The following is a 25,342-nucleotide window of genomic DNA, read 5'->3' as shown; positions in this document are numbered from 1 at the left end:
GATTTACTTCCAAAATCACATGCTTCAATCACCTGACTTCTACCAGACCACAGAGTCCTACTCAAGCTTTGTTTATTCAGATGGAGTCGGCCGAAATACCAAAAGGCCTGGATTATAAGGAAAAATCATCAGCAGGGGCCTTTGATGTCTAAATGAGGCATGTGCAACCCAGACCCCTCTCTTTACCTCATATCCGCTTCCTCTCTCTCTCTCTCTCTCTCTCTCCACACACACACGCACACACACACACACGCGGGTACATAAACCTAAAGGGTACATAAACCTAAGCTGAGACATATGCATGCAAACGTGTGCATCATGCATGCACACCAAGACAGCCATTATTCCTCAGTTGGAGACAAAGTCTTTGCACAAATATCAAAAGTTGATGAGGATTTCCAGAACTTCTCCATGCCTATGAAATTTATCACAGCTTTCATCATTTTGGACGTCATACTTAAATAGCAACTCATGTGCTTCAAATTAGAAGACAAACTGGTCAAGTCCTGCAGACAATGCTGAAAAAGAGTAGTTCCTGCATCTGTTTTCACTAATGCGAGCAGAGGATGTTGTTACTTGCAACAGATTTTTCACACTGAAATCAATCATTTCCCCTGACAGCAGATTCGGCACTTTGACGCCAAAAGAAATGTTTATGTGGAGGAAAAAAAATCTGAAGTCAAGCAGTCAATCATCTGTCAGAGACATAATACTAGTAATTTATAACACTGACCTAGTAGGATGAGTACAACTAAGCAGTGAGTAGGGGGTACGATGAGGACATCAGGCCCGAAATAGATTAAGTATGCAAATGAATGGCATTAAGTGTTTTCTCTCCTCATGAGTGGGATTCCTTATAATGTTATTCAAGAAAATATAGTTTATTTCACGACATAAAACAACAAACTAATGGAAAAACTTTGCTCAACTTCATCAAATCAGTCCATCCACGTGTGAAATTACTACAAACTTGTGGCACCATTTTCCACCTTGATTTTGCATTGGAGGAGATTATTCTGTTGGAATTGTGATGATGAGTAGTTTGGAAGTACATCCTGTTAACTACTCCCACTGACATTAAGAGGATTACGTAGGTAGCGGCAGACAGAGGCAACTCCTTCCGTGAAGTTGAGTCTTTCCTATCCTCTCCAAATCTCTGCTGCCGCTACGTCGAGCCTATAATTTGCCTAAAACTGAAGACATCTGGTTGAGACAGACAGATAAATCAAAAGGCCGAGAGACAGCGAGAGGATGGGAGCATATTTGTCTAGAGAACATGGAAAGGGTGGATCATTTGGCTGGCATATGCATGTTTATATGATGCTGCTGATGCTGCTGTGGTGGTAATGGTGGAGGCGATGGTCTTGGTGGTGATGGTGAGGCCTGGAGTAGCACAGACTGGCTGTGAGCCTTGTTGGGAGACGTGTGAAAACATTTAAGATCCGAAGGAGGGAGCAGAGGGAAGGAAAGTGAGATGTACTGGTGAGTGTGGATTTGACCTCAAGAGTGGGTAAAACACCATCCACATTTCCATTCAGCTCTCCCAGCTGCAGCTATAAAGCCCTGCGAGAGCTCAGGGCGACAAACAAAATCAATTTGTATTGATTATACAGAGTTATGCACTGAGGGGATGTAACTATAACCAATAAGTCATCGTGAACTTCAAGTATTTCACAGCCTTTTCATGTTTCTCTTTTCTCCTCTCTCCAAATGAGCAGGTTAACTATCCTTCCAGGCACAGAGGTAATTGCTCTCAGTGTTGTGGCTCCGCTTTATCATCGTCTCTCTCTTGACATGTATGTTTACCACAACTATAATCTTCAAAAAGCCTGTTAACATAAGTAGCTCAGCTTTCATAAACCATAAAGTTAGCTCTGACTGATCCTCAGCACCATCCTGTTTACCACGCTGAGGAGCATAAGCAGCACTGTGATCATATCTGCTGTTGCTAGCAAAAGCTTTCTCTTCGCTCACGCCTCTGTGATTCATTTCCAAAAATGTTGTATTAATATTCAGGCTTGGGAGACAGGTGACGGGAGGTGACATCGTCTTGAACGTGCAGCTTAAGAGTACATCGTGCATGTGTAACTTTTTTCACTGACAAAACATGAAATCAAAGGTTTCTGCTGCTGACATCTGAGAGTGCCTGAAGTACAAAGTGCTCTAATGCGCTCTACCCACCATAAAATGCAAAAATCCCAGTATTTTGCTTCAGAGTGAGAAAGCTGCACAGGCCAGTGTTTGATATGCAGTAACAAGAATCTATGCAAATATTCTGTCCATGGTCTGCTTTGTTTCAGGCATGAAGGTAAAAACTGGGCTGCGGACGTCATTTGCAACACTAGACTTTGAAAAATCACTTAAAAAAAGAGCCAATGTCCGTCAAACACATTGAGAGGTTCCAGGTCATGGCCCAGCGTTTAGGCATTAATGGGACCAGGGAGTAGAGTGTGTGCGAGAGTCTGGAAGGGTGGGGTAATTCGATTTCCATGGCTAATTTTCTGTTTTTCTCCGCTGGTGTTCTGAAGCACTCCAGGTCGAGCTCCAGCCCAAGAGAACCGACACGATCACCAGAGGCGACAGCAGGATGAGACACAGGAAGGAGCCTGGTCTCAAAACATCTGGCAGGGCACGACTTCCATGACTTGCCCAACCTCAGGATGCAAAAAAAGTCTCTCAGATCTGAGGGGATCAAAGTGTGCCCTGGGTGCCTGAGCCACCTTAGCCTCTCTCAATGTATTCAAATGGCGTTTCCTGAAAGAATCTGTAGCCACAAGCAGACTCTGCTCTCCACATAAAAAAATAAGCAAAGCATTAGTAAAGGTCACGGTGGAAGAGGAAAATGATTTTTATTTTGTTAGGATATTAAACATAATTGACAGGTACGGTATGAAATGATATCTGCTCAAGGCTAATTCAGGCAGTCAGTGAAGAAACCGTTTCATTTCTCTTGGCCATACCCTGCACCAAGGAGCCAAAGGTTCATCTACATTTTGTGAATTGTTCAGGTTTCCCTACAAGCTTAAGAAATTTTAAAATATAAGAAAAAGAATTTCAGTTAATATTTCAAAAAGTGTTTAAAAATGGCAGGAAGCAGTAGTGATGTCGAAGAAAAAACTCTCAAACCAGCATTAAATCACTGGCTCCCTTCAGCAGTAGTGATGCCGGGGAGGGGGGTCACCTGTACGCAGCATTACCGCATTAGCCCCTATCTAACCCAGACCTGCTGTGGCACGCTGACACTAATCCCAGGCCCGCTAGAGAGCCCTGTCTATGTTACATTATCATGTCTAATCCCTGTAATCTCTCCGCCGTGCGGCTAAATGCTATTTTCACCTCCGTCTCTTACCTCATACCCCCCTAATAACATTAATGAAGGTCCGGGCACCCATTACCCAGGCTACTCTGGTGGTGACTGCCATAATCTGGGACGCCCTGCACACCTACTAACTCAGCCTTTTAGGCAGCACAAATTAATGGAATTCATTGCCTGGGGCAAAAAGCACAGCAAACATGTTCAACAAATCAGGGTTTGTGTGTTTTCTTGTCACCGATGCTGCACAGATCTATTAGAGTCATTGATGACCTGTCGTGCAGGAGAATGGAACCTTTGAAGTGATTGTGCCGCTTTGGAAGCCCCCCCCCCTAATTGTCATGAAACGTTTATGATGAGCTGACCAGGGTTATTAAAATACCACAGAAATGATCAACATGGAAAGCCTCTCTCTGCTGTCAGCAAAGAATGGCAACAGAGGATTGCCTGGGATGAAAGGTTGAAAGGGGTCCCGTATTCTTAAAATGGCACTTTATCCATTAAAGCAGGATTTCTGCTGTCTCTTTGTGTAATTACCTGCACCCAGCAGCTCCGTGTTCGGGCTTACCTTGTTTACACTGCATGTCTCGCAGCCTGGCTGTCTCCCTGCTAGGCTTCCCTGCGCTGTCTTCAGCTCTGCCTTTGTCTCTCTTGATGTCTTTCACTTGTCTGTCGAGGCTGTCGAGGCCAACCTTGAAAGAGGAGGCATAAAAAAACCACACTCAGAAGAGCAACGTCAATGAACACACAACAAATAGACACAAGTAAAAGCAAAATGCAAAATGTGTTCTTTCAGTTTTCAATTTAGTCATGTAGAAGCTCATTTATTTACAATTTGGCACTCATATAACTTGAACCCATTAATGTGCTTTGCAATGTTAATCGAATGCAATTGCATATCCCCCTTTACTAGCTCTACCTCCTAGCAAACAGCACCACACTGACTTAATTGTGAGGCTGAAAAACAGCTCATACAGACTTCCTCTCATATTTAATTTTATCTTTGAATAAAAGAGCTATAGGAAAGTATTAATCTGCTTAACATTTCTAAGTACATCCTCCAAAGGATTTTGCTTTTTTAATCTTACATATGCTCAGCAGAGTTACTGGCAAAAACTGTACATTTTCCTCATTTCATCCTTTCAACATCAAATGGTGAGCAGCAAAAATTGGATCAGACTTCAAAGACTGTGATGTGCTCCAAGTCACGGAGTGGCTCTTCTATTTCACATATTGAATCCGAGCAGGATATCAAAGTGCTACCAAAGAACCTCAGGTCTTTACTAAAAAAGGGGTCTAACATCTGTAGAAAGAGGAGCGCAAAGACAAATCACCTCAGGGAAGAGCGAGCATTTATTCTCAGCCGTGAATTTCCAGCCTTTTGATTCTCTCGTTCCCGTACCACCCTGTCTTCTCTGCTGAGATGGAGGTTGAAGCAACAGAACTCTTTTGTCTCAAGGACTCAAAAAAATTCCCAAAGAATAATCTGGGTTCAAGCTGCTTTGTAGTGGAGCAGCATTTTTTACATACACAAATGAAGTTGGGCATAATAAAATGATGACTGCTATCCTGTTACTTACATTTCCTGTACGTATGTGACGTCCCTCTTTAGTCTCTGGGCTGTCAGACCTGCGAAAACGAGGTATTTTTTACTATGAACTATGATCTGCTTACTACATAGTTAGTATTCCACTTATTCTCAAACAACAGTTTATGATTATGCAATTTGCAGAGAGCAAGACATGAATATCTTTCTGTGTTGCATTATTTAAACAAAATCAAATGCCAAAAGACACCACATCTGCAAGCACAATGCTACGTGCCAGCTGCAGTCGAGCCTTGAGTCTAGAAAAACAAAGTCTCATCCAGTTTGGACTCAATGATGCAACTGAAGGCTCTGGTGTTTGGATGCAAACACAGAATTCAAGGGTTGCTGAGAGGAGGGGTATCAAACAGGATAAGAACAGCACGTAGGTGAGATCATAGATCTTACAGGAGAAAAATGGGCCAAATCATGTCAAAATGAATCTATATGGAGGGATTCCAACGCTGATTAAACAGAATTGTTAAGTGGAGGTTTGAAGTTTTTCTCACCAAGGAATAGGATTGTAAACACGGAGAGAAAAATCCCAGTTGAGGCTTCGCTCAGTTTGAGTATACAACGAGCATAACATTTTTAGATGCGTAAATCTAGTATTTTGGAGTGAGTGTGAAAAGTGAGGCACAGCGTTGACCAAAAGTCACCAAAGATTTCAGAATTTTTTTTACGTTTATAGTATGTGTGTATTAACAGATTATAAAGCTTTACATTTGTCACAATCAGAAAATGACTGAAATCTAATTTTAAGAGGTAAAAGAATCTGAAACTTATTTGGCATTCAGGAAAACCTTTCCTTTGAGAGGAAGTTTTATATGAAATATTCCACTTAACATTACAGAATTAGTACTAACTGATGTGTGCGAGTTAAAGAAGCTAAACATGGAGCTAGAATCCACCATCAACACCAGATGCACTGCTGTTCATTGGTGGCTTCCTCTGCTTAGCACATACTTTCTTAATGGCTGGCCTGCCCATATGCTGAAGTCCTCAGCTCGTACATCTGGAGACCAGCACAGCGCGCAACCCCATTTGTGGTCGGACAAGTGTGCTATCTTGGTGGAAAGATATTTATTACATTTATGAAACTCAAAGAGGTGGTGCTTAGGGAGGCGATTTCTCTTTTGGTTGAAACAACAGCATTACAGGGTGAAGGGAGTCTGCTCAGCAGGGCTTAATATGAGTGGCACATATGTGAGGGTTTTTACTCAGTGAAGTGTCTCTATCTTTGGTTTAATTTTTCTACATGCTGCGAGACAAACCAATGAAGAAATGATGTAGGAAATTACAGGAAAACAATGTTTTAATGACAAAACAGCATAAAGGATGAGATGATGAGGCTCACCCTTTGTGCCCCTCCTTGGTGGTCTTTCCTGCAGGCTCAGGGTCACATATGTGCCTCTTGGTTCCATGGTCCCGACGCACCCGATGGCCCCTGTAAGCTGTATGGTATATGAATGTCAGATGTGCTCTTATGTGGTCAAAAACCAGTATCCTACCACTGTTGTTACTTAAACAACATGCATAATGCCTACTGAGGCATTATTCAAATAATGAACAAAATTCACAACTATTTATTGAAGGATTCAAACATCATCAAAACGCTTCATCTGCTCAGAGGCAGCGAAACGTGTTTAGCATCCATGTAAGTGAGTCTGCTGACTTACTCCATCAAATGGCTTTGTGTTTTTCTTGTAAAATCATATGTGCAGGAAAAGAGCGCTGGAGTACATTGTTGATCCGTGGTTCTATTTTGCATGGTCTAATCTGATCAATGGTGAGCATGTCCCACAGGCCCCGCTGAGATCTGAGAAGCCACCAGGCTCATACATTTGAAAGGCATCTGTTTATTTTCAGAATGCAAATGCAGCCCACCTCAAAGGCTATAAGCTGCAGAGAACACACAATGTGAATGTGTTGGAGTACTACGCCAGGGGGCTGAGGCCCCACTTATGTCAGGTTCAGTCCCCCCCCCCCCCCCTCCCCACCGAAAAAAAAAAAAAGAACCCCGGTGGCCACACACAAACACATCTTTTCAAACAGAAAGACAGCGACAACAGAAAAGGCTTTCCTCACGCCAAAACCATGTTTACCCACATTGCAGTGTTATTTACAAGGGTTTTACACAAGGTGTGCAGGTGACTGAGATGCTCCGTGTGCCAGAGGCGGGCAGCCCTCAGGACGGCTGAGGATAACAATGCCAGATCTCCTCCCCCTGCCCTCCTCTCTCCTGCCCCTTTTGGCACCCTCCCCTGTCCTCCAGTGAGGGGCTCCAGGGAGTGGGTGGGTTGGAGGGAGGGGGGGGTAGGGACCCGGGAAGGTTAATGTGACCACTTTGATCTTCGTCAAGGCACACTGAGTAAGAATTAATTTACATTTCAGATGAAAAGGTTGACAGTATAAAAAGGCATCTTGTTTCTGGTATGTGAGAGCTGTGTAATAGGCCAGGAATTTGAGAGAGGAAGTCGTGAGGAAACAGAAGGGATAAGCCCCTCTCTTGCCTTTACTGGGAAAGAGATGAAAGGAGAAGGAGGATCTCAGTGTGCACTGTTCTTCTGAAACATGGGGACCAAATGCTGCTCAAACTTTCAAAAGCTTTTCTTTATGCATTATTAATTAATTATTACTGTTTCGCAGGCCACTCATTCAGATCAAAAAAGGTTTTCACGAGAATGTGAGGTTTCAGGTCTTTATTCCTTCTTCTTTTCAAAATGTATAAAGAAAGTGGCACCGGACACGGAGAAATTCCAGATGTCTGCACTCGTACACTTGAGGAGAAAAATGCTAACATTTCTTTACCTGACTGAATGCAGACGGCCGCCTCTTCCCGCTCTTTTTTTATTTGCTTGAGGTTCTGCCGAGCAACGAATCCCCTCCAGGCTGGAATGAAAGAGACGGTGTGTTTGTGTGTGTGTGTGTGTGTGAGTGTGTGTGAAAGAGATTGCCGTCCTGCCTGTGTGAAACAAAATAAACTGCACGTACAACACAAGATCCCACTTCAAAACACAGCTAAACCAGGTGGCAGAGGGATGGATCCCTTTGAACTCTCTGAGGTCTTATTGTCTGCTCTGAAGCATTGCTCTTAACCCTCGTAGGTCAAGCTGTTATCAAACTCGTCTCTTTTATGAAGACCCACCGGTCCAGAACAGACTACAGGTCATTAAGGAAGCAACAACATCAAAAGTGCACCTGTTTATGATGACGTGCAGGATCGGTGACTCAGAATTCTCAAAACTATTTTCAAGCCTTTTCCTCTGTGTCTTCAGTGGGTACCTGACTGGATGATGATGGCTCCGCGTGTCCTCTTCTCCCGCTGTTTTTGGTACCGTCGAGCCCCCAGCCATCCTTTAGTGTAAGCTTGCAATACCACCACCCGAGCTATCACCTCCCTCAGCAGCAGATTCAGCTGCTCCACATGATAGTACCTCAGAAAAACCTGCCAGGATGTGAAAACCTGATTGGAAAGACATCTTAACCTTCTGACATTTAAAGAGGACAGCTCGGACTGTTCATACAGAGGGTTTTTGGTGAAACGTATCACGTGTATCACTTTTCTTCTTTTCGTAACAATAATGGTACCTTTGTTGTTCCCAGGACCCAGCCATCCAGTTTGGCCCGTTCCAGTATAGCCACAGCATTCCCCTTGTTGGTTTCAGGCATCTGGTGAGCTCGAAATGCGAGATAATAATATCTACAGGAGACAAAGCATGTGTTTAGATCATAATTGCTTACATAACCTGAATAATAGAAAATAATAAAAAACATCAGAGATTGCATTTGGAAAGGCACAGAAAAGAAAGAGCTCAGCCCGTTTACCAGAATCAAACATTCATGAGAAACATGGATGGATGAAGTTTCAACATTTCATGTTAATCAAATAAATATTTCTGAAATTATATTACATTCACATGAGTTGAGCTACAGCACGGCTGCCAAGATCACTGTTAGAAATCAGGGTAATTCTTCAGGCAAATATCTTCTGATAAACCCAAGACCTAAAACCAAAACCGCTTGCATGGCTGCACCAAAGTAAAGGCATGTGATAAACACTAGATCTTGACATTTTGGAGAATAATCATGTTTGTTTTTTTGCCTGGAGTTAGCTTAGTTACTTTAGTTAGCATAAAGAGTGGACATGGGAAACATAAAGCCTGGCTGTGACTAACCAAAAACCTACCAATGCATCTAAAGTCTCCTAATTAACAGGTCACATGTTTTCTGTTTTTTTTTAACACGATCAATTACATTTACAATTAGAAAAACATAAAATAGAAGTAAAATCTTAACATTTCTTTACATGCACACACTGGAGCATCATTTCAACTGAAAAATGAGCAGGGCTAGGACTTCAGCGTTCAACAGAGGCCCTTTGTTGAGGCTCTTTTGAACGGATCATCGTTTCTTATTTCAGTGGCAAAAGAAATTACCCATCAGCTCCATGCTATCAGTGTTCACCAGCTCCTCTGGATTTTTTTTTATCGTTCACACCGATTGAATCATTCGACTGATCCTCTGGTTACCGTTTACAAAATACCAGCATGGGACAAAGCGACTCTAGGTGTTTGTTCAAGGACGTCGAGGCTCCAAAATGACTGGTTCTTCTCTTGTGTTCTGGTGTTGGTCAAAAAGAAGACAAACAAGAAGAAAACTTCTTTGAACTCCCCTCCCCGTCTCAGTCTACAGCCTTTCATTCTAATTCCTGTTGATACCTGTTATTTCTTTGAAGGTAAATACAAAGCACTGCTTGGTAACATCAGACGAGTCTTTGATATGAGAGCACAAATTTAAATCAGTTTTCACTTAAGGTGCAGTTTAGCAATTCAGGTCTGTCTGTAAGACTTCTGCCTGGCTCAGGTAGGATCATATGGACTCAGCAGCAGTGTAAAAATACAGTCTGAAGTGGTAATACACACACACACACACACACACACACACACGCACACACATGCAAATGTGTTACAAAGAAAACAGCAAATCAGCCGTCAGGTTTATGATTGTTTTCTGATAAACATTCTCGTACTGGGACACAAAAAGGAAAAAAAAAATCTGGTCATTAACTTTTTAATTAAATTAAGCGCCGAGTTTCTGAAAACAGTGCGATCAACCAATCATCCAACAGCTTTTTCTTTCCACAGGCTATAAGGTCAAACTAATTCAACTTAAGATCATCTTAAATTAAACGGGCAATGTTGGGGGTATCTGAAATGTTGAAAATTCTTGCATTTTCCCAACATAAATGTGTATTTTCTGTCATAATGGAGAACATGTAAGTGCAATCGTCATAGATTTGGAGCTGAACATTTGAACAAGCATACAATTATCACTTCCTGTCCCACATTTTCAAAAGCAAGAACAACAACCCTATGTAAATACCTCTTAATGATGAGGCCTTGTTTTAATTGTGCTCTAATGTAATACCAATGGGACAAGGCATCTACATCTGAGCTTTTTGAGGTCATCCTCTGTAAGAGCAAACTCTTTATAGTATAAATGAAAGGAAATCCATTAAAATGCATCATCCATGTAATCACAGATCCTCCCTGTTTGAATTGTGTCCATATCCTTCAGACTGGAGTATACGTCCATTTCAACAAACTGTAGGATTTAGTCTTGATCTATCACTAATGACTGCCAATTAGTCAGACTCCTACTCTGCACAACTTGTTCCCCTCTCTAATTAAAGAACCCGTGTTTTTGTCTAATGCGGAGCATGGCTCACTTGTTCTGCACCCTCTCTGGGGCTCTGTCGATACACAGTGCATGCGCGTGAAACTGAGGTATTTTCTGGCTCCATACGCCTCTCACCTATTGACAAACTCTTCAAACGGGATGCGGTGGGAGTAGCCTTGTCTGCGGATGTTCACCGTCTCCAGGATTCCAGTGTAGCGAAGCTGCACCATCACCCTCTCCTTGCAGAAGCAAAGCGCCTGCCTGTCGTCATTGGGTTTGATGCAGCGGACAAAGTGTGGCTGACCCACGACCATCTTAGACAGCAAGTCCATCAGCGAGTACTGCAGACACACAATGAGATAACAGTAAAACAGTGGTAAAAAAAAAGAAGGCATAAAAAGAGAGTAGCTAACATATCATGAATCATGAATCCATATTATCAGAGTCACAAAAGGCTCAACTGCACAAGCATGTAAAGAACAATTTTTATTTTTATAATAATCACTCGTGGCAATATTTTAAATGTGATGCTTATATCTATGTAAGTGTAATAAATATATTATCATATCACTATACTATCACAATATAAATATCTGTGTGGAATTACTGCTCATCTATAGATCTAACAGACACGGAGCATCGTAAATAAGGGCCTTTAGGAAGTCCTAAGTTCACTCCCTTTACAGCTGTTCCGTCCTGCAGGAAATATTTGACTGTTAAACTGATAAAAGCAGCGCAGTGTTCACCGACTGGTCACAAACCTTATCTTTAGATATTTGATGCTAATCAGGCAGCATAAAAAATGCTTCAGTCCATAGCGATGAGATGTACATGATTAGCGATCATTCCCTTTTGACTTATGACCCCAGGAGTCATTTTACATATTATTAAAATAGAAACATTGATGAGTAGATCTATAAATAACTTATTGACATTGATGGAGGTTCTAATTGGAGCAAAATCTCAAAAGATATATGATTAGATTGTTGGTTGGAGTCTACTTGAGTTCCTGGCTGCTTTGATTTTTTCGCATCACCAATAAGCGCTTGAGGCAGTCACGTGATCACCCACATTTGTTCATATAGAGGTGGACCTCGGGCCAGACAGTTCATTATATTTAGTTATGAAATCTGGGTCACTTTTGAGCTTTTTTCTGAATGGTTTGTTAATTTCATGAAAACTAAGAATAAAATTTTTTATCAAAAAATGATCTGCCAGCACGGAGAGCTCATGATAAAACTGGATTCAGATCCGGATCGTAATTCATAATCGTGTTTAAAAACCTGCCCGGAAATAAGAGGCCACTGTCTGTCTCCTCATGTTGGTGGTTTCTTCAGGGTGACGCATCATCTCCATGGTGTCCACCTGAACACAAACACTCACAGTTAACACACCGCTTTGATAAACAGGCCAGACTCTGGCCAGGAGCATTTCTGCAAATGTAGCAGATTGGAATGAGATGCGGTTTATTTGCAACCTGATGTCCTTGGCGGGTTCTGTTGAGATAAAGGTGTTATTACAGCAGGTCTCCTTCCTCTAAATGCGCCAGTTGGGAATACACAGCTGTACTAACTGTGCTGTCTGTATAAAATAGCCCCATAAACACTTAAAGCTAACAATCCAGAGAATAACTCTGAACTGCTGTGGGGCATGGGAAAATTGCACCGCATTCTGAGTAATGAGACTAGCCGTCACCAAGCAGACAGTCATCTCGATGAGGACGGATTAACGAGGACACAATATAAGCTTTCTAATGGCCTTCGCAGTTCATGGCTTCATCAAAATTAATGATGCAATGGATATTTTATGTTAAGTCTACGTAGAAAAGAGCATATCTTAACACTTTATTTCATCCTAGTACGAAGTGAGGAAGGTATGTCAATCAGACGTTTTACTATTTTGAAAGAAACACTTATCAAGAACTCACTTTCACTCTTCTAACAACCATCACACTCCAGTCTGGGTCTACGGGTAACTTTTTGTCTGAGTTAGTTGGTGTCAACTTTTCTCCACTCTGATCGAGAACATGATAGCATGCATTTTACATCAATCACACTGAGCAGTTATTCAAAAGCCTTTTTCTTGTTTAAGAATAACTGAGTAGGTGCTCATAAAAAGTTCAATAGAACAGTAATTTCAGTCACGTTGGGTTTTGTTTATGCAACCATCAAGTATTATTATAATAAAACGAAGCATCTGAAGATGACTGACGATCACGCCCACAGAACTTTATACAACAAATTCATCCATATGTGACTCGTCCTCCTCTCCCTGACTGAGCTGAGCTGTTTTAACATTTACAGATACTTATCCATAACAGCCATAACAGTACCCATAAAACAATGTGTTTCCTCTCACGTGTAACATTGAGCGGCTCAGCTATGAGATGAGGCTGAGAAGAGTGTGAAGTCAGGTGAAGCTAAAATGGACAGTTCTGGACAAGATGAGCACCTTGCAGACTTTTAAAATTCTGAGTGAAGTTTGATGAAGCTAGAATGAAAATGTGGTAAGATATGCTCTGGACACAAAGGATTAAGGATGGACGGATAGACGGACCAACTACTACGTTACAGTTTGGACTACAAAGATGACCAGTTTACTTCAGCCACTATTTGTACCTACTTATTTTCAACAGAAATCTTACCTTCAAGAGGTATTTGGGAGACTTTGAGAATGGCACATGATGGTAAGTGACACAGAAATAAAAGAAGAGAAAGTTGGGTAGACAGGAAGTAAAGAAGCTGTTATTCACCTTTAAGGTGAAAATTATTTAAAATGAATCTTTGTCAAACTCCGACACAGACGACATTGAACATGAACATTTACATGAACTTGACTGCGGGTCCTTTGAATGTTGCTACATGAAGATTTATTGTGGAATATTAATAGCATTTAATGATCCTGGTCTCTTATTGAAGTAAGTTGATGAAGCTATTTGAGCTGATTTTAAGAGGACCTTCAGACATTTATACAATACTATAGTGCCCATTAACAACAAAACAACAATAGTTAGTGAGTCTGAAACTACTTTTATGTTTAAGACAACAAATGCCAGATGGCAATGCCGCATCACCACAAGCAAGACAGTGAACATAACAGGGCAGTCAATTAATGTGGCTACACCTCGCAGCACAAGTTTTTACTGGGAGTCTTATGGCACAATGCCTGTGAGCAACAAATAAAAAACATTATGTTCTCAGATGTGATGATTTGTGCTACAGGAGCATAAGCCTCACCTTGCTGCGTCCTGAACTGAGCTGCGGCGGCAGAGATCGGGAGGCAGCAGTGACCCGGGCTCTGGACGTTGCCAGATTTCCTGTTCAAAAATCATAAGGAGTCATGTGAGGATTTATTTCAAGCTTTGAATGGGTTTGAAAGATGTAATTATTGACAGGGAACCACCAAACATTGAGAAATCGTTAACACTTTTAGGTCACATTCTGTTTTGGCGTGCAAAGATGCAACATAAACAGCTACACCAGTGGGTTAACAGTAATGTTCATGCTGCTGCTCAGCATAAAAGACAGTTCAGAGGAGCCTAAATCTGAGCTGAATCCCATGGATTCAGGAGTGCAGCTGTGTGCACAGCAGTCCAACAGCCCCACACACAGCGGAAAGGATATCAGCATAGCATATGCAAGACAGTCTGAGCGTTTCAAAGTTTCTGCACAAGATGTCCAAATGTTTTCCCTGGCTATATCTTCAGAGGCTAAACTGTGATTAATAGCAGTGAAAGGAGCCTTTGAAGCAGGATTGGTGACATCAAAGTCCTAATCCATGGGTGGCAGGATTTTTATAATGAGTGGGAAGTATCTTAACACATTTCAAAGGGTTTACTCCATGAATAAACAATAGCTGCACAGATGTGCCACACACACCTTTAGAAAAATACGTCTGCAGCATTACCCGAGCAGCCGTGTATGGCAAGGAGGAAAACCTTTGTAAGTTTTGAAGATAGAACCGAAGTGACAGGCTAACAATTGTTCTAGATTTTCTGCCACACGCAGACAAAATTTTACGATACAAATATGAAGGTAGATCCTGCAATATTATTTCAAACATAGTGTCAGGTTCTCAGGAATTCAGTCAGACAAACAGCCACGGGCTTCAAGGCTGCATCAGCGCCTGCCTTCCTCAGAGGACAGGATGACTATCTGAGATCAAAATCAATTTAAGATGGACTGATTAACGGCCAGACCACATCTAACTTTAGACCAAAAAATGTCCTGTTTGTGCCAAAAGTTTAAAGTGAGCCAAAGCAATGTGGTGTCTCATGGGACACACACAAACACACTTCTCTAGCTTTCTCTGTCATAGCCAAAACAACCCAAAATAAATGATGTGAGAGCACTTCAAAAGGACTCAAACACTCTTTTAAGGCAGTGATTCTACCTCTTTTAGCATCTGACAGTAATCTGCTAATTTTTACTTATTCATCTCCTCATTTATTCTGCTATTAATGCATTTTGCATTTGGTAAATAAACAGATTCAAGATATTCTGTCACATTTAAATATGCACTTTAATATGCAGCGCGCCCTCGCGCATTTGCGCATCAACGCTCACTTCATCGCGGATTTTTGGGAGGCAGTCTCGTGATACCGTACGCACATTCTATTGGCTGAAGGCCAACATAGGGCTCTATGTATGAGTCTCGGACTAACGTGAGACACAAAAGTGCTCTAAACAGTCGATAAGAGTGTGGGAAAAGGTAATACAGATACAAGGTGGTTTAATATCAGTAAGGGGAGGGTTCATAAACCTTTAAATTACCGTAAATAATAAAATAAATAGTTCCTCGCCCTATCGCGGAGTGGTTCCTGGAACGCATTAACTGCAAAGAACGAGGGCGCACGGTATTAATAATGTGCTTGTGAAAATATCTACAGAATTTGGGGGAAAGAAGAATATATACATTTAATAATGCGGAAATGAGTGGCTATTTGCGAATTATGAACATGTTTGTGAGAAGGCCTGGTGTTTGGGATCGCAAGGACGGAATTTACAACCTCAAATGCTGCTTTGGCACGAGCTAAACACACACACACACACGCAAAGTATGATGTTTGCGAACAGGAGCTGTTAAACTGTGTCGTGTACATTACTAGCACACAGGCAGGGAGGGCCTTGTTCCAATTAGCTCAGAGTAAAGCTGGATGGATTAATTGGAGTGGGTCTTGTGCAAATGAAGAGCGCGCTCTCCTCTCCCCATTAGTGCTGCTGGGCCAGATCATCTGAGCACATTTGTCATGATGAATTAGCTGCTGCGAGTGGAACGGGCTCGTGGAGTGTCACTGCGCTTTCACGCCTCTCACTTCCATGACACCATCAAGGGGAGATGAAGGGGCTGCACCACGATGAGAGAAACTACGACATTTGTACCTAAGCCTTAGAAATGGACACTCACTGATTTCTTGGCGTATTCCTTGGTGGTTGGTATTAATTCATTCTTCTAGCGGGTTTCATATAACCTCCTGATTAGAGCATGGGTTAATAATCAGTATCCTCAAAGATGTCTGGCCCCTGAGACATGAAACCAGGGGAACACCTGTGATGTCCGGCCTGAAAGAAGACCTCATTTGGATACAGTAGGGATCCTGTCTAATGATGTGGATTATAATTATTCAAACAAGAAACGAGCAAGAAAAGGGAAGATTTTCTGTTTGACAGCGAGTTCAGTAAAATGAAAAGGGGTCACAAGCTATTGGTTACAGTCGGAAATACTTCTTAGTTTTACCATCTCATAACAACAAATTCAGAGACGACTTTTAATACGAAAGTATTATAATTGAAATAATAGAGGGAGATATTTGCCGTGAGGTCATTCAGTGTCGGGAAGCAGGCGGTGGAGGGGCGTCCCACTGATCGTTTCAGCTTCACGCAAGTTGATCTTGGCATGGACTTCCAGGCTTCCAGGACAGGAGGGGGGCAGTGCAGCGAATTGGGGGGGGAGGGTGGTGAGGGGGGTGCTAGGGTAGAAAAAGAAAAAGCCTTGCCTGGCATCTGTGTGTTCACTTTGAAAATTAAGCCCAGCAAGAATCCTGTAGGAAAAAAAAAAAGCTCAAGCTGGCAGTTGTATTGGGGTTCTATTGACAAGAATAGTCTCTGTGCTTGGGATTAAAAAGCAATCCTGCGTTCAATATGACACCTCCCCACATGCTTTTATGAGCCCCAGTGTGTGCCTTGTACTTCAGAAGCTGCGGATCGAGCTGTCAACACAGGCGACAATCAAAATCGTACGAGAGAGCAGCCTTCCCGAGCTGAGTGAGCAGAGGCTCGGTGGATATCTGCTCCGCTCTCCCGCTTTCTTTTTCAAAACATGTGATCTAGAAACTCAACTCAGCAACCAAGCAAATGAGATTAAAGCAGCCATAACCCCCCACCACCCTCCATAACCAGAGCCGTTTATGCCTAGAGATGGCTCTTGGGGGGGTGTTGATTTAAATGCCATCCGTTACTGTCAGAGCAGATCAATCATAAAAAGCATGGTGTAATTGGCTTTAAGTGACACAACACAGTGTTGCATTTATCAAAGGATGTTGCACCTCGTGACTTAAGAGTGTTGGCTTCTTGCTATTGATGTGTGGGGACCATTAAAAATCCCACTGCTGACTCAAAACATTCTCCAATACCACGATCAGGGGTGAATTTTCACAAAAGTATTACTTGAGCCAGCGTCTACTGCAGCGTGCGGAAGTCTGAGGAGAGGCCTGATGTCGGCCCGGTGGGATAAAACAGACTTGAGTCGGAGAGAACAAAGAGCCAAATGTGTCACATCGCTGGGAAAAGTCTGTCAGTTCAGCGCAGGAGGAGCTCCAAACATGAAGGGAGATGCAGAAGCAGGAGAAGATGCAGCAGTAGCCTCATGTGAAGATGTAAAACCCAGTATAAACTGTTTGACATAAGTGGCGAGCATCAAACATCATGCTTGTTCCAACATCACACCCTGTTCTAAGGATTAAAACACAAACAGTTTCCCGGAGAGGAGTTCACACCAGAAATCCCAGGAGGAATATGAGGCCTGTCATTATTTCTTCATGTTGAACCTTTGCGACAAAGTAGGGTTAAATGTGAATATTCAAGGGAAGTACTATTGTCTGAATGTAATAAAAAAAATTTCCCTCATCTATCCACCAAATCAAATTTCTTTTTTGAGTGAGATTTAAATAATTCTCTTATGTTTTTCCAGGCCTTCAGGTGAGTAACATACGACCCCAGGGAGAATTTCAGAGCCTGATAATACATTTTTCTGATGCAATTGAAAAAAAGTAAGCACAAAAGTGTCATCTTCTTATTAATATTTAAAGAACACTAAGTTTCTTGCATAAAATATTTGCTACTATATATGGAACCCATGCTGCAGTAAATCAGGTACTTCAGTTAAATCTGTGTGCATCTACTGTTCTGCATTCACTTTTGCATTGTTCAAGTTTAATGACATGAATATTTCAATTGCTCAGCTGGTGTTCTTACTACTGATTCAAAATGATAACAAACTACACCAGATTAATGCAAGTCTTACACACAGCGAAGATGTGTGTGCGTGTGTTTTTTTTCTACATGCATTAGTAGTGTTAAAAGTGCTGATGAAGATGAGTAGTGCATGTTAATAAGGAGGGAAGCTAATGGAATGATGTGTTTTCACAGGGCGCGCATCACTCAGCACATCCTCCATTTTCACTGAGCTCTGCGACCAGACTGGTGGTCTGGAGGTGCTGTGTGTGCAGATGTGCTAGGCTACCATCAGCCAGGGCCAGCAGCTCTGTGGACACACACACACACACACACACACACACATAGAAACCTACTGTGACTGCAGTGACCGCAGGCTGCCCAGGCCCTACTGTGTCCAGCCAATCCAAACGCTGTGATCCCCTGATCTGGGAAAGGCCTGGGCTCTGATTAATTTGTCCCTGCAAATATATCCCATTTCCTCTGACAAAACACCACCACATGTCCAAGCCCTCAAGGTCCCACATTATGCTGCGCTCAAGTGGCTGGTGACCGCCTGGGAGCTTTTCATTTTGGGGGCCCTCCTAGTTTCCTCCTGTTCCTCAAAAATGAAATGCATTGATACTCAGGCCATCTTGTTCTCAATCGGGGGGGTGAGATGAATGTGTCAACAAATTCAAGCATACATGTGAATGATGTTTCATAGAAATGTTCTGGTTTCAAAGAATTGTTCATATGCTGGCACAGTTTGATATGTGTTCTTTTGTTGTATATACAGTAGTTTAGAATCCCAGGTTTATTTTTTACTACCACTACACTGACAGGCTATGGGGCTTTTAGACTGCCCCCTAGTGGTGGCACTGTGAGAAGACTGTGAAACCACCCTGGTGTAAAACAGATTTCTATCAGATCCCCACAGATAATGGTAATTTCACAGATAACAGTAAATATATAATGTAAAATAAAATGCAAATTAAATCCCCCACAAAATTTTACCCTGAGGAATAGAATTATAGTTTTTTATGCTCTGGTGTATCTCCCTTTAAACTGCTCACCATCTTTTCCAAAATGATAAGCCGGAGTAGAGCGTTTCATAGCTTTAATCAAATGAGATGATCTGTAGTTTCTGAAACTGAAATAAGAAAATTAGACCTCCAACTCCAAAGAAATAAGTGAAGATCGTCTGTGAGCGTACTGGAGTCCTCCTGCCTTTAAATGAACATGCAATCTAAATTTAAATTTTAACAGTGAGCTTTTGCATGGCCTTTTACATTAGATGGACTCAAACAGGATAACACACCAACTGTTTACTCCTCCAACAAATCATCAGATGAACCTGATCCATCAGTCTGAACGGCAGGACACACAAAGTGCAGGGAAACAAAGAGGAAATAAAGAAGCTTTTAGACATAACTGACACTGTGGCATCAGCAGTAAACATTATAGCCAACTTCAGTTTCTGTTCAGCACCTTTGTGCACTGGAATGAAGTGTTCATTGAATTTGTTTTTATAGTGCGTACTCCTCTGAAGCCGTTAAACGCCAAAAGGAAGTGGCTGAGGGCTCCCTTGTGCACAACCTGCAATTGAAGTTTACAGAAACATCAGACAGATTTCTACCGGAGCCTCGGCTAAGGTGCCTTTTGTGATTTGAAGCTCCATTTAATGCCACTGGGACTGAAAGCACACATTTACAGGTCTCTAAAAAGGAAGTGAATCACATAATGTGGCTTAGCGGAAATTAAGTAGGAAGTGGGAATCTGATAATTCAACACATCTATTAGCATTTCGGCTAAATCAAGTGACCAGGAGGCCACAGCTCCAGCTAATGACGAGCACATTACTCTACCTTCATTTAACCAATAGAAAAGAGGTGGGAAGAGTTGCTTTTGTGTTCTCTAAATAGTATTTCTTCATCCCCTGGGTATTTAGAAACCTTATCATAAAAATATCCCGCTGCACCCACAATCTGTAGATAGCATTCAGCAACGAGAAACCAAGAGGGACAGCTTAGTGAAAATAAAAACAGTGTGCCGTGCAAAGAGCTGAGCCTCTCAAGAGATAATGGAGACTGCAGATTTATCCGAGCGGCACGCGGGACTTGAAATGAAGGGGACCGGGATGCCTGGGAGCCACATCTTTAAGAAACCCACTTACCTGAACATGTATGGAAGCAGCAGACACCAGCACAATGCAGCGAGTAATTCAGTCAGAGAGCATCATTGTTCAGAATAGTTTGTCTTGAAGAAAAGTTTTAATTTCCATTGTGGGTAGAGGTGAAATAATGATCCTGGAAGTGGCTGGGATATTCTTATGAATTTTTATACTGTGTGTGTATGTGTGTGTGTGTGTGTGTGTGTGTGTGCGAAGCATACCTGTTTTAGTCAAGGGGCTGGAAAACAGCTGTTGCAAGAGTTTGTTCTCTGATGTCCTCAGAACCACGACGATGTCTGCAGGAAGAGTATCTCTGTTCTTCTCTAAAAACCCATTCACATTGTACAGAACCTGTGGAGTAGAGCAGCGGCAGTATAAACGTTACTGGTATCGGCCAGATAAAATTAGGACTGATGTATTTGTCTGATAGTTGTATATGTTGGAAAATGAAAAATGACATGACCTGGAAAAATGTTGAATAAAACAAACCTGTTTCACAGACGGCTTCACATCAACATAAATGAATATTGGTTTGTTTAACTGAGATGCTTCAGTTTTCAAGACCTGACAATGTGGCGCTGCTGCAGCCACGTTGTGCTTATTGCTGCACTGCATACTGTATGTTGTGACAAAGACTGGCGAGGTGTGTTATGCTGCTTCACAACAGAACCTTCTCAAAATTTTTTGTAATATATTAATAAGAGCTTCCTTGGATTAATTTTTTTATAAACAAAGAATACACGGTTTTATTTCAGGTCACCCAGTAAAAAAGACATTTGTGACCATTATGACCCCTGTGGTGGGAGAACAAAGCAAACTCAACCCATTTCCTACCTTTCCTGCATAATGCTGAATCCCAAAACAGAGCTCCACTCGTTTTGGTATCCAGAAGTACTTGCAGCGCAAATTGTCCTGAAACTTATCTGCAATGATGAGAAAAGAAAGTTTTAAAAAAGTCAAGATGTTAAAATTGGTTTTAAGCAGCACCTTGGGTGGTAAAAACTCACCCACTAAGGTCTGGTCGGTGGCCTGAGGGAAGCGACTCTCCTCGTCCATGAGGGACAGCAGACCCATGGGCTTCTGCAGGAACATGTCCAGGATGGGCCGGTTGTCCTCGTACTCCACCAGGCTGGCATCCACCCCCTCGCTTTGGTATTCCATCTAATTACAACCGGTGGATGTAGCATAATCTAGTTAATGATTTCTACGAATGACCCAATTAAACAATCTGGGTTAAATTTGATTGGTGTGTTTTTATAGAAACAAACAGTTGCAGCTGCCTGTGTGGGTTTATGGCTGAAGTTTACAGCATAATCTAGTCTTTTACTGAATGCATAAAAAAGGGAAGCTTGGAAGAAACAAATAGAACCACTTACTTATTCATAATTTATTTGACTTTCCAAATAACCCAGAGTCATATGACGTTATTGCATATATTTAATCTCAGATCAAAAAGTTTTTTTAAATACATATTTTACTAATAACGTGGAACCAATAAATCTAAACCGCACTCATGTTTAAGTCATTAACTCAGAATAATCAGTTTCTGTGTACAGACCGAAGACATCCACACCAAATATAGCTCCTTTTACACCGCTGGTCCTTCATCGGGGGCAGATTCCACTTGTTTGTGGAAGACGAACGTTTCAAAAGGCTTTATTTCCAATGATTTTTTTCTGTAATATAAAAGATTTATTTTCTGGTTCTACGTGGAGAATGAGCAGGATGTGTGATCATTTTTTATGTCTGTACTCCTGTCTCATTAAATGATAATGTTTGTGTGTGCTTCTGCGTTTTTCTTTCATGCAGACCAAAACGCATTACAGCAAAAATCATCCGTGATTAAAACAACTTCATTCCCTTCTTGAATGTCAGGATAAAAATCTTTGTTAATCAATTAGAGGAGAGTCATTTGGTGGCGCTAAACACAAAGTCTTTTACACATCCCAGCCTGGCTAAAAGTGTGTTCATGATGAGAGCATCTCTGCCTTGATGGATATGAAAACACACACACACCCAAAATTAAAAGGACTGATTTGCATAATGGAGTTTCAAAGAGGGATGCTTTCTTAAACATATTTTACTGCTAATAAGTGTTAATTTGTAGATGAATTGATTCCAGGAGCATTAAGGTGACTCTTCTAAGATGGATGGTGTTGAGTTATGATGGATTCATACAGACAAACTCTAAATAAAGTCCCACTTTGCATCAAACTCACTTGTTCCAGTGCAAAAATGTGCTGGTTGAAGTAAAACTGGATCTGTTCATTGGCGATATTGATGCACAATTGTTCAAATGAGTTCTTCTTGAAGTTTTCAAATCCAAAGATGTCCAGGATTCCAACATTCATCCCGCTCTCTGCGGCACTTCAAAACAGGAAAAGGGGACAAACAAACTTATTCTTCAATCTAACGCAGCGAGCGAATCCCCAACAGTCATATTAATTGATGAAACTTTAATGACAATCTGAATTCAACCCAAATTCAGAGTGTTGATATGAACATCTGACAGTTGGATGAGAAAGAGTTCTTTAAATGGTTTTATTTCAGTCTCTATTGATTTAACCTTGAGTTATTTCAATTTCTTCACCAACACTCTATGTCTCACCAGCGCAAACGCTTAAACGCATTTCTTATTCAATGCTTGGAGCCGCTACTTTAGACGATAAGTCATTACACACTGCGTGTAGAGGTCACCTTTATCCCTTTATCTGCTGGGTTATTAATGGCAATAAAGGCACAGCAGAGACGACTGGAATGCAGACAGGAACTCCGGCTTTGGTACGTCTCCAAAACACGACTCCTTGACAGTCGGTGCTCAAATTTATGAAGGGATTCTTTTGGATCAATGAACAGACTCTCTGCAGTCTCTCTGAAGTCTTTTTAATCATCTGAAAATTATTTTCTCTGCACGCAACTCCATATAAAAAATTTATCAAAACTTTTTTTGCTCTCCATTTACTTGTCTTGTGCATGCCCATTGATATTCTCCTCTGCGTGTTTGCAATCTACCTCTACAGACTTCCAGAAAGGTCATCAAATCTACACAGAAACTGACTGATCACTTGAAATGTTCAGATCAGATCAATGATCAATGTGATCAGAGAAGGGAACGACTGCCCGCGCAGATGCTCACCACACGTTGGTGTCGGGCTGCAGCAGGGAGTTGATCCGGTTGACTATCCAGCTGAAGAGGCGTCCATACAAAGCTTTGGACATGGCGTCTCGAACGTCGGCAGCTTTGTCCACGGTGTTGGTGCGGATGATGGTCTCGCCTCTGGTGACCACACACTGGGATGTCAGGGCTTCCTGGAGCTCCTCAGGGCCGATGCTGAGCAGAGATGCAGCTGAGGAGAAAATGAGAATTAATCAATTTGACAATCAACAGGTTTTATACGTGAATCAAATCTGCTTCTGAGCTTCCAGATACAAAAATATAATTTTTGTCTTTGTTTGTCTCGGTAGCAGCATGGAGCTCGTTCCTTCGGATCACGTCTCAGGTATCAAAGGGATTTCATTATATCAATCTACTTTGCTGTGGGAAGAACCTGTGGACGAAGCAATTTGTGAAAGGATGGAAAAGACGGTCATATTTTTGGGCTGCGTTTAAAGGAGCCGTTGATACCGGACGGCTTTGTCAGGACAATCTGACAAATGAGCTCCTCGAAGACACAGTCCCTTAATGGAGACACAGATATCGCTTATTTAACATGAAGAAAAACGCTGATGTGTGTATCTCACCGTTCTCTAAGGCCTCTGAGTTGGGCACTTCGCTCTTATCAGTCTGGTGCTGGGATGTGATGGAAGCAAATTCAATACTGCCTGTGTTCAATATGGCAGAGAGAATTCTGTAAACAGAGTTGACCTCCTGAAAACAAGAAAGGATCATGTAAATATCACAGCAGCTGATCTGTGGCCAAAAAGACTGGAGTGTGAACGCACCTCTTCAGTGAAGCCGATATTCCTGAAGCATTCCTGAATGGCTTCAAACTGTTCCTTGTACAGTTTGCTGGAAACAATATCCTGCATCACTTCACGGCGCTGACTGTCAATATACCTGCAGACACACATATTAAATACTGGCATCCATTCACATGACAGGGAGAGGAAGCGACATAAAACATGTCCAACTGCTGTGCTCACCTGGGTGGTGTCCTGTCTGGCAGCCTGTAAGCATTCAGCTTGTTTTGGTGGTAAAGCCCAGCGTAAATATAATAGAATATGTGGAAATTTTTCTCCCCACTAAAAGAAAAACGAACTGATGAGACAGAAATATGACAAAGAGAAGCGATCAACGCTGAACAGCACATACGCAGCGTGTTTGATGACCCTGGACTTCTCCAGCAGGTACTCGGATATCTTGGCCCCGATGACGGCTCCGGTGGACGTGAACTTCATCTCCAGGTATTTGCCGAAGCGGCTGGAGTTGTCATTGATGGCTGTGCAGGCGTTTCCAAAGGCCTCCACCAGGGGGTTCACCTGTAAGATCTTCTCACGCAGCGTCCGGTTGTTCGCCTGCGAGCAGCGAAGGGGTTGGTTTTTAAAAACTAGTTCAGGTTAATCATATATTTAAATACATCAACACCGTTACCATACCTTTCCCAAAAATGTAAGATGTTGAACAATCAAATGAGCGCTTTCTGTTTTGCCAGCACCACTCTCTCCACTGATTATGATGCACTAAGTCAGAGGGAAATAAATCCAAGCACATAAATGTTTCCTGTATTTAAAAAATTAGAGGGAATGTCTTCCAAGTGGACTAGACCACTTGCATGTGTCACACATCAAAAGTTTTTTCTAAAAAGTACCTGGTCCTTGCAGAACGTCACCATACTCCTGTAGGCTGCATCTGCTGTAGCAAAGATGTGCGGAGGGTTGTCGGTCCGCTTCACGCCGTGGTACAGCTTAGAGAACTGACAGAAGGTACATCCAAACAGCTGGAGTTAGGGAAGTCATTGGTCATAAGACAAAGTAAAGAATAATGAGGAGTCAGCAGTTTTTACAATTTCTGAGGGGATCAGGAATGTATTTCATGAACATCAGTTCAACAACTCTGGAGCTTTTCCACCAAACAGGAATACCTCTGGGTCACCAGCACTCAACTATAATAATCCATGACAATCCAGTCACTAATTGATGTGTTTCAGTTTAAGATTATA

General features: G+C 41.9%; 1 protein-coding gene across 6 annotated transcripts in view; it reads right to left on the bottom strand.

The window, feature by feature from the left end:
• myo3b (myosin IIIB) overlaps nt 1-25,342 on the bottom strand; it is a 60,393-nt gene that overhangs the window by 13,190 nt on the left and 21,861 nt on the right. For 4 of the 6 annotated variants that reach the window (XM_068328469.1, XM_068328470.1, XM_068328475.1 and 1 more), the window contains 21 exons: nt 24,992-25,096; nt 24,780-24,863; nt 24,496-24,698; nt 24,327-24,425; nt 24,126-24,240; nt 23,925-24,051; nt 23,320-23,530; nt 22,403-22,550; nt 21,191-21,344; nt 21,018-21,106; nt 20,405-20,534; nt 13,817-13,896; nt 13,225-13,245; nt 11,868-11,945; nt 10,716-10,921; nt 8,490-8,601; nt 8,184-8,346; nt 7,710-7,790; nt 6,256-6,352; nt 4,894-4,942; nt 3,882-4,005 (listed from right to left, as the gene is read on the bottom strand). In XM_068328469.1, coding sequence (XP_068184570.1) covers nt 3,882-4,005; nt 4,894-4,942; nt 6,256-6,352; nt 7,710-7,790; nt 8,184-8,346; nt 8,490-8,601; nt 10,716-10,921; nt 11,868-11,945; nt 13,225-13,245; nt 13,817-13,896; nt 20,405-20,534; nt 21,018-21,106; nt 21,191-21,344; nt 22,403-22,550; nt 23,320-23,530; nt 23,925-24,051; nt 24,126-24,240; nt 24,327-24,425; nt 24,496-24,698; nt 24,780-24,863; nt 24,992-25,096 — 2,476 coding nt within the window. The remainder of the gene's footprint in view (nt 1-3,881; nt 4,006-4,893; nt 4,943-6,255; nt 6,353-7,709; nt 7,791-8,183; nt 8,347-8,489; nt 8,602-10,715; nt 10,922-11,867; nt 11,946-13,224; nt 13,246-13,816; nt 13,897-20,404; nt 20,535-21,017; nt 21,107-21,190; nt 21,345-22,402; nt 22,551-23,319; nt 23,531-23,924; nt 24,052-24,125; nt 24,241-24,326; nt 24,426-24,495; nt 24,699-24,779; nt 24,864-24,991; nt 25,097-25,342) is intronic. The other 2 variants (XM_068328471.1, XM_068328474.1) reach the window with 1 other exon arrangement.

The sequence above is a fragment of the Antennarius striatus genome, chromosome 12 (assembly GCF_040054535.1).
Source record: "Antennarius striatus isolate MH-2024 chromosome 12, ASM4005453v1, whole genome shotgun sequence".
NCBI classification, from domain to species: Eukaryota; Metazoa; Chordata; class Actinopteri; order Lophiiformes; family Antennariidae; genus Antennarius; species Antennarius striatus.
This window is presented reverse-complemented; position numbering and strand designations above follow the sequence as displayed.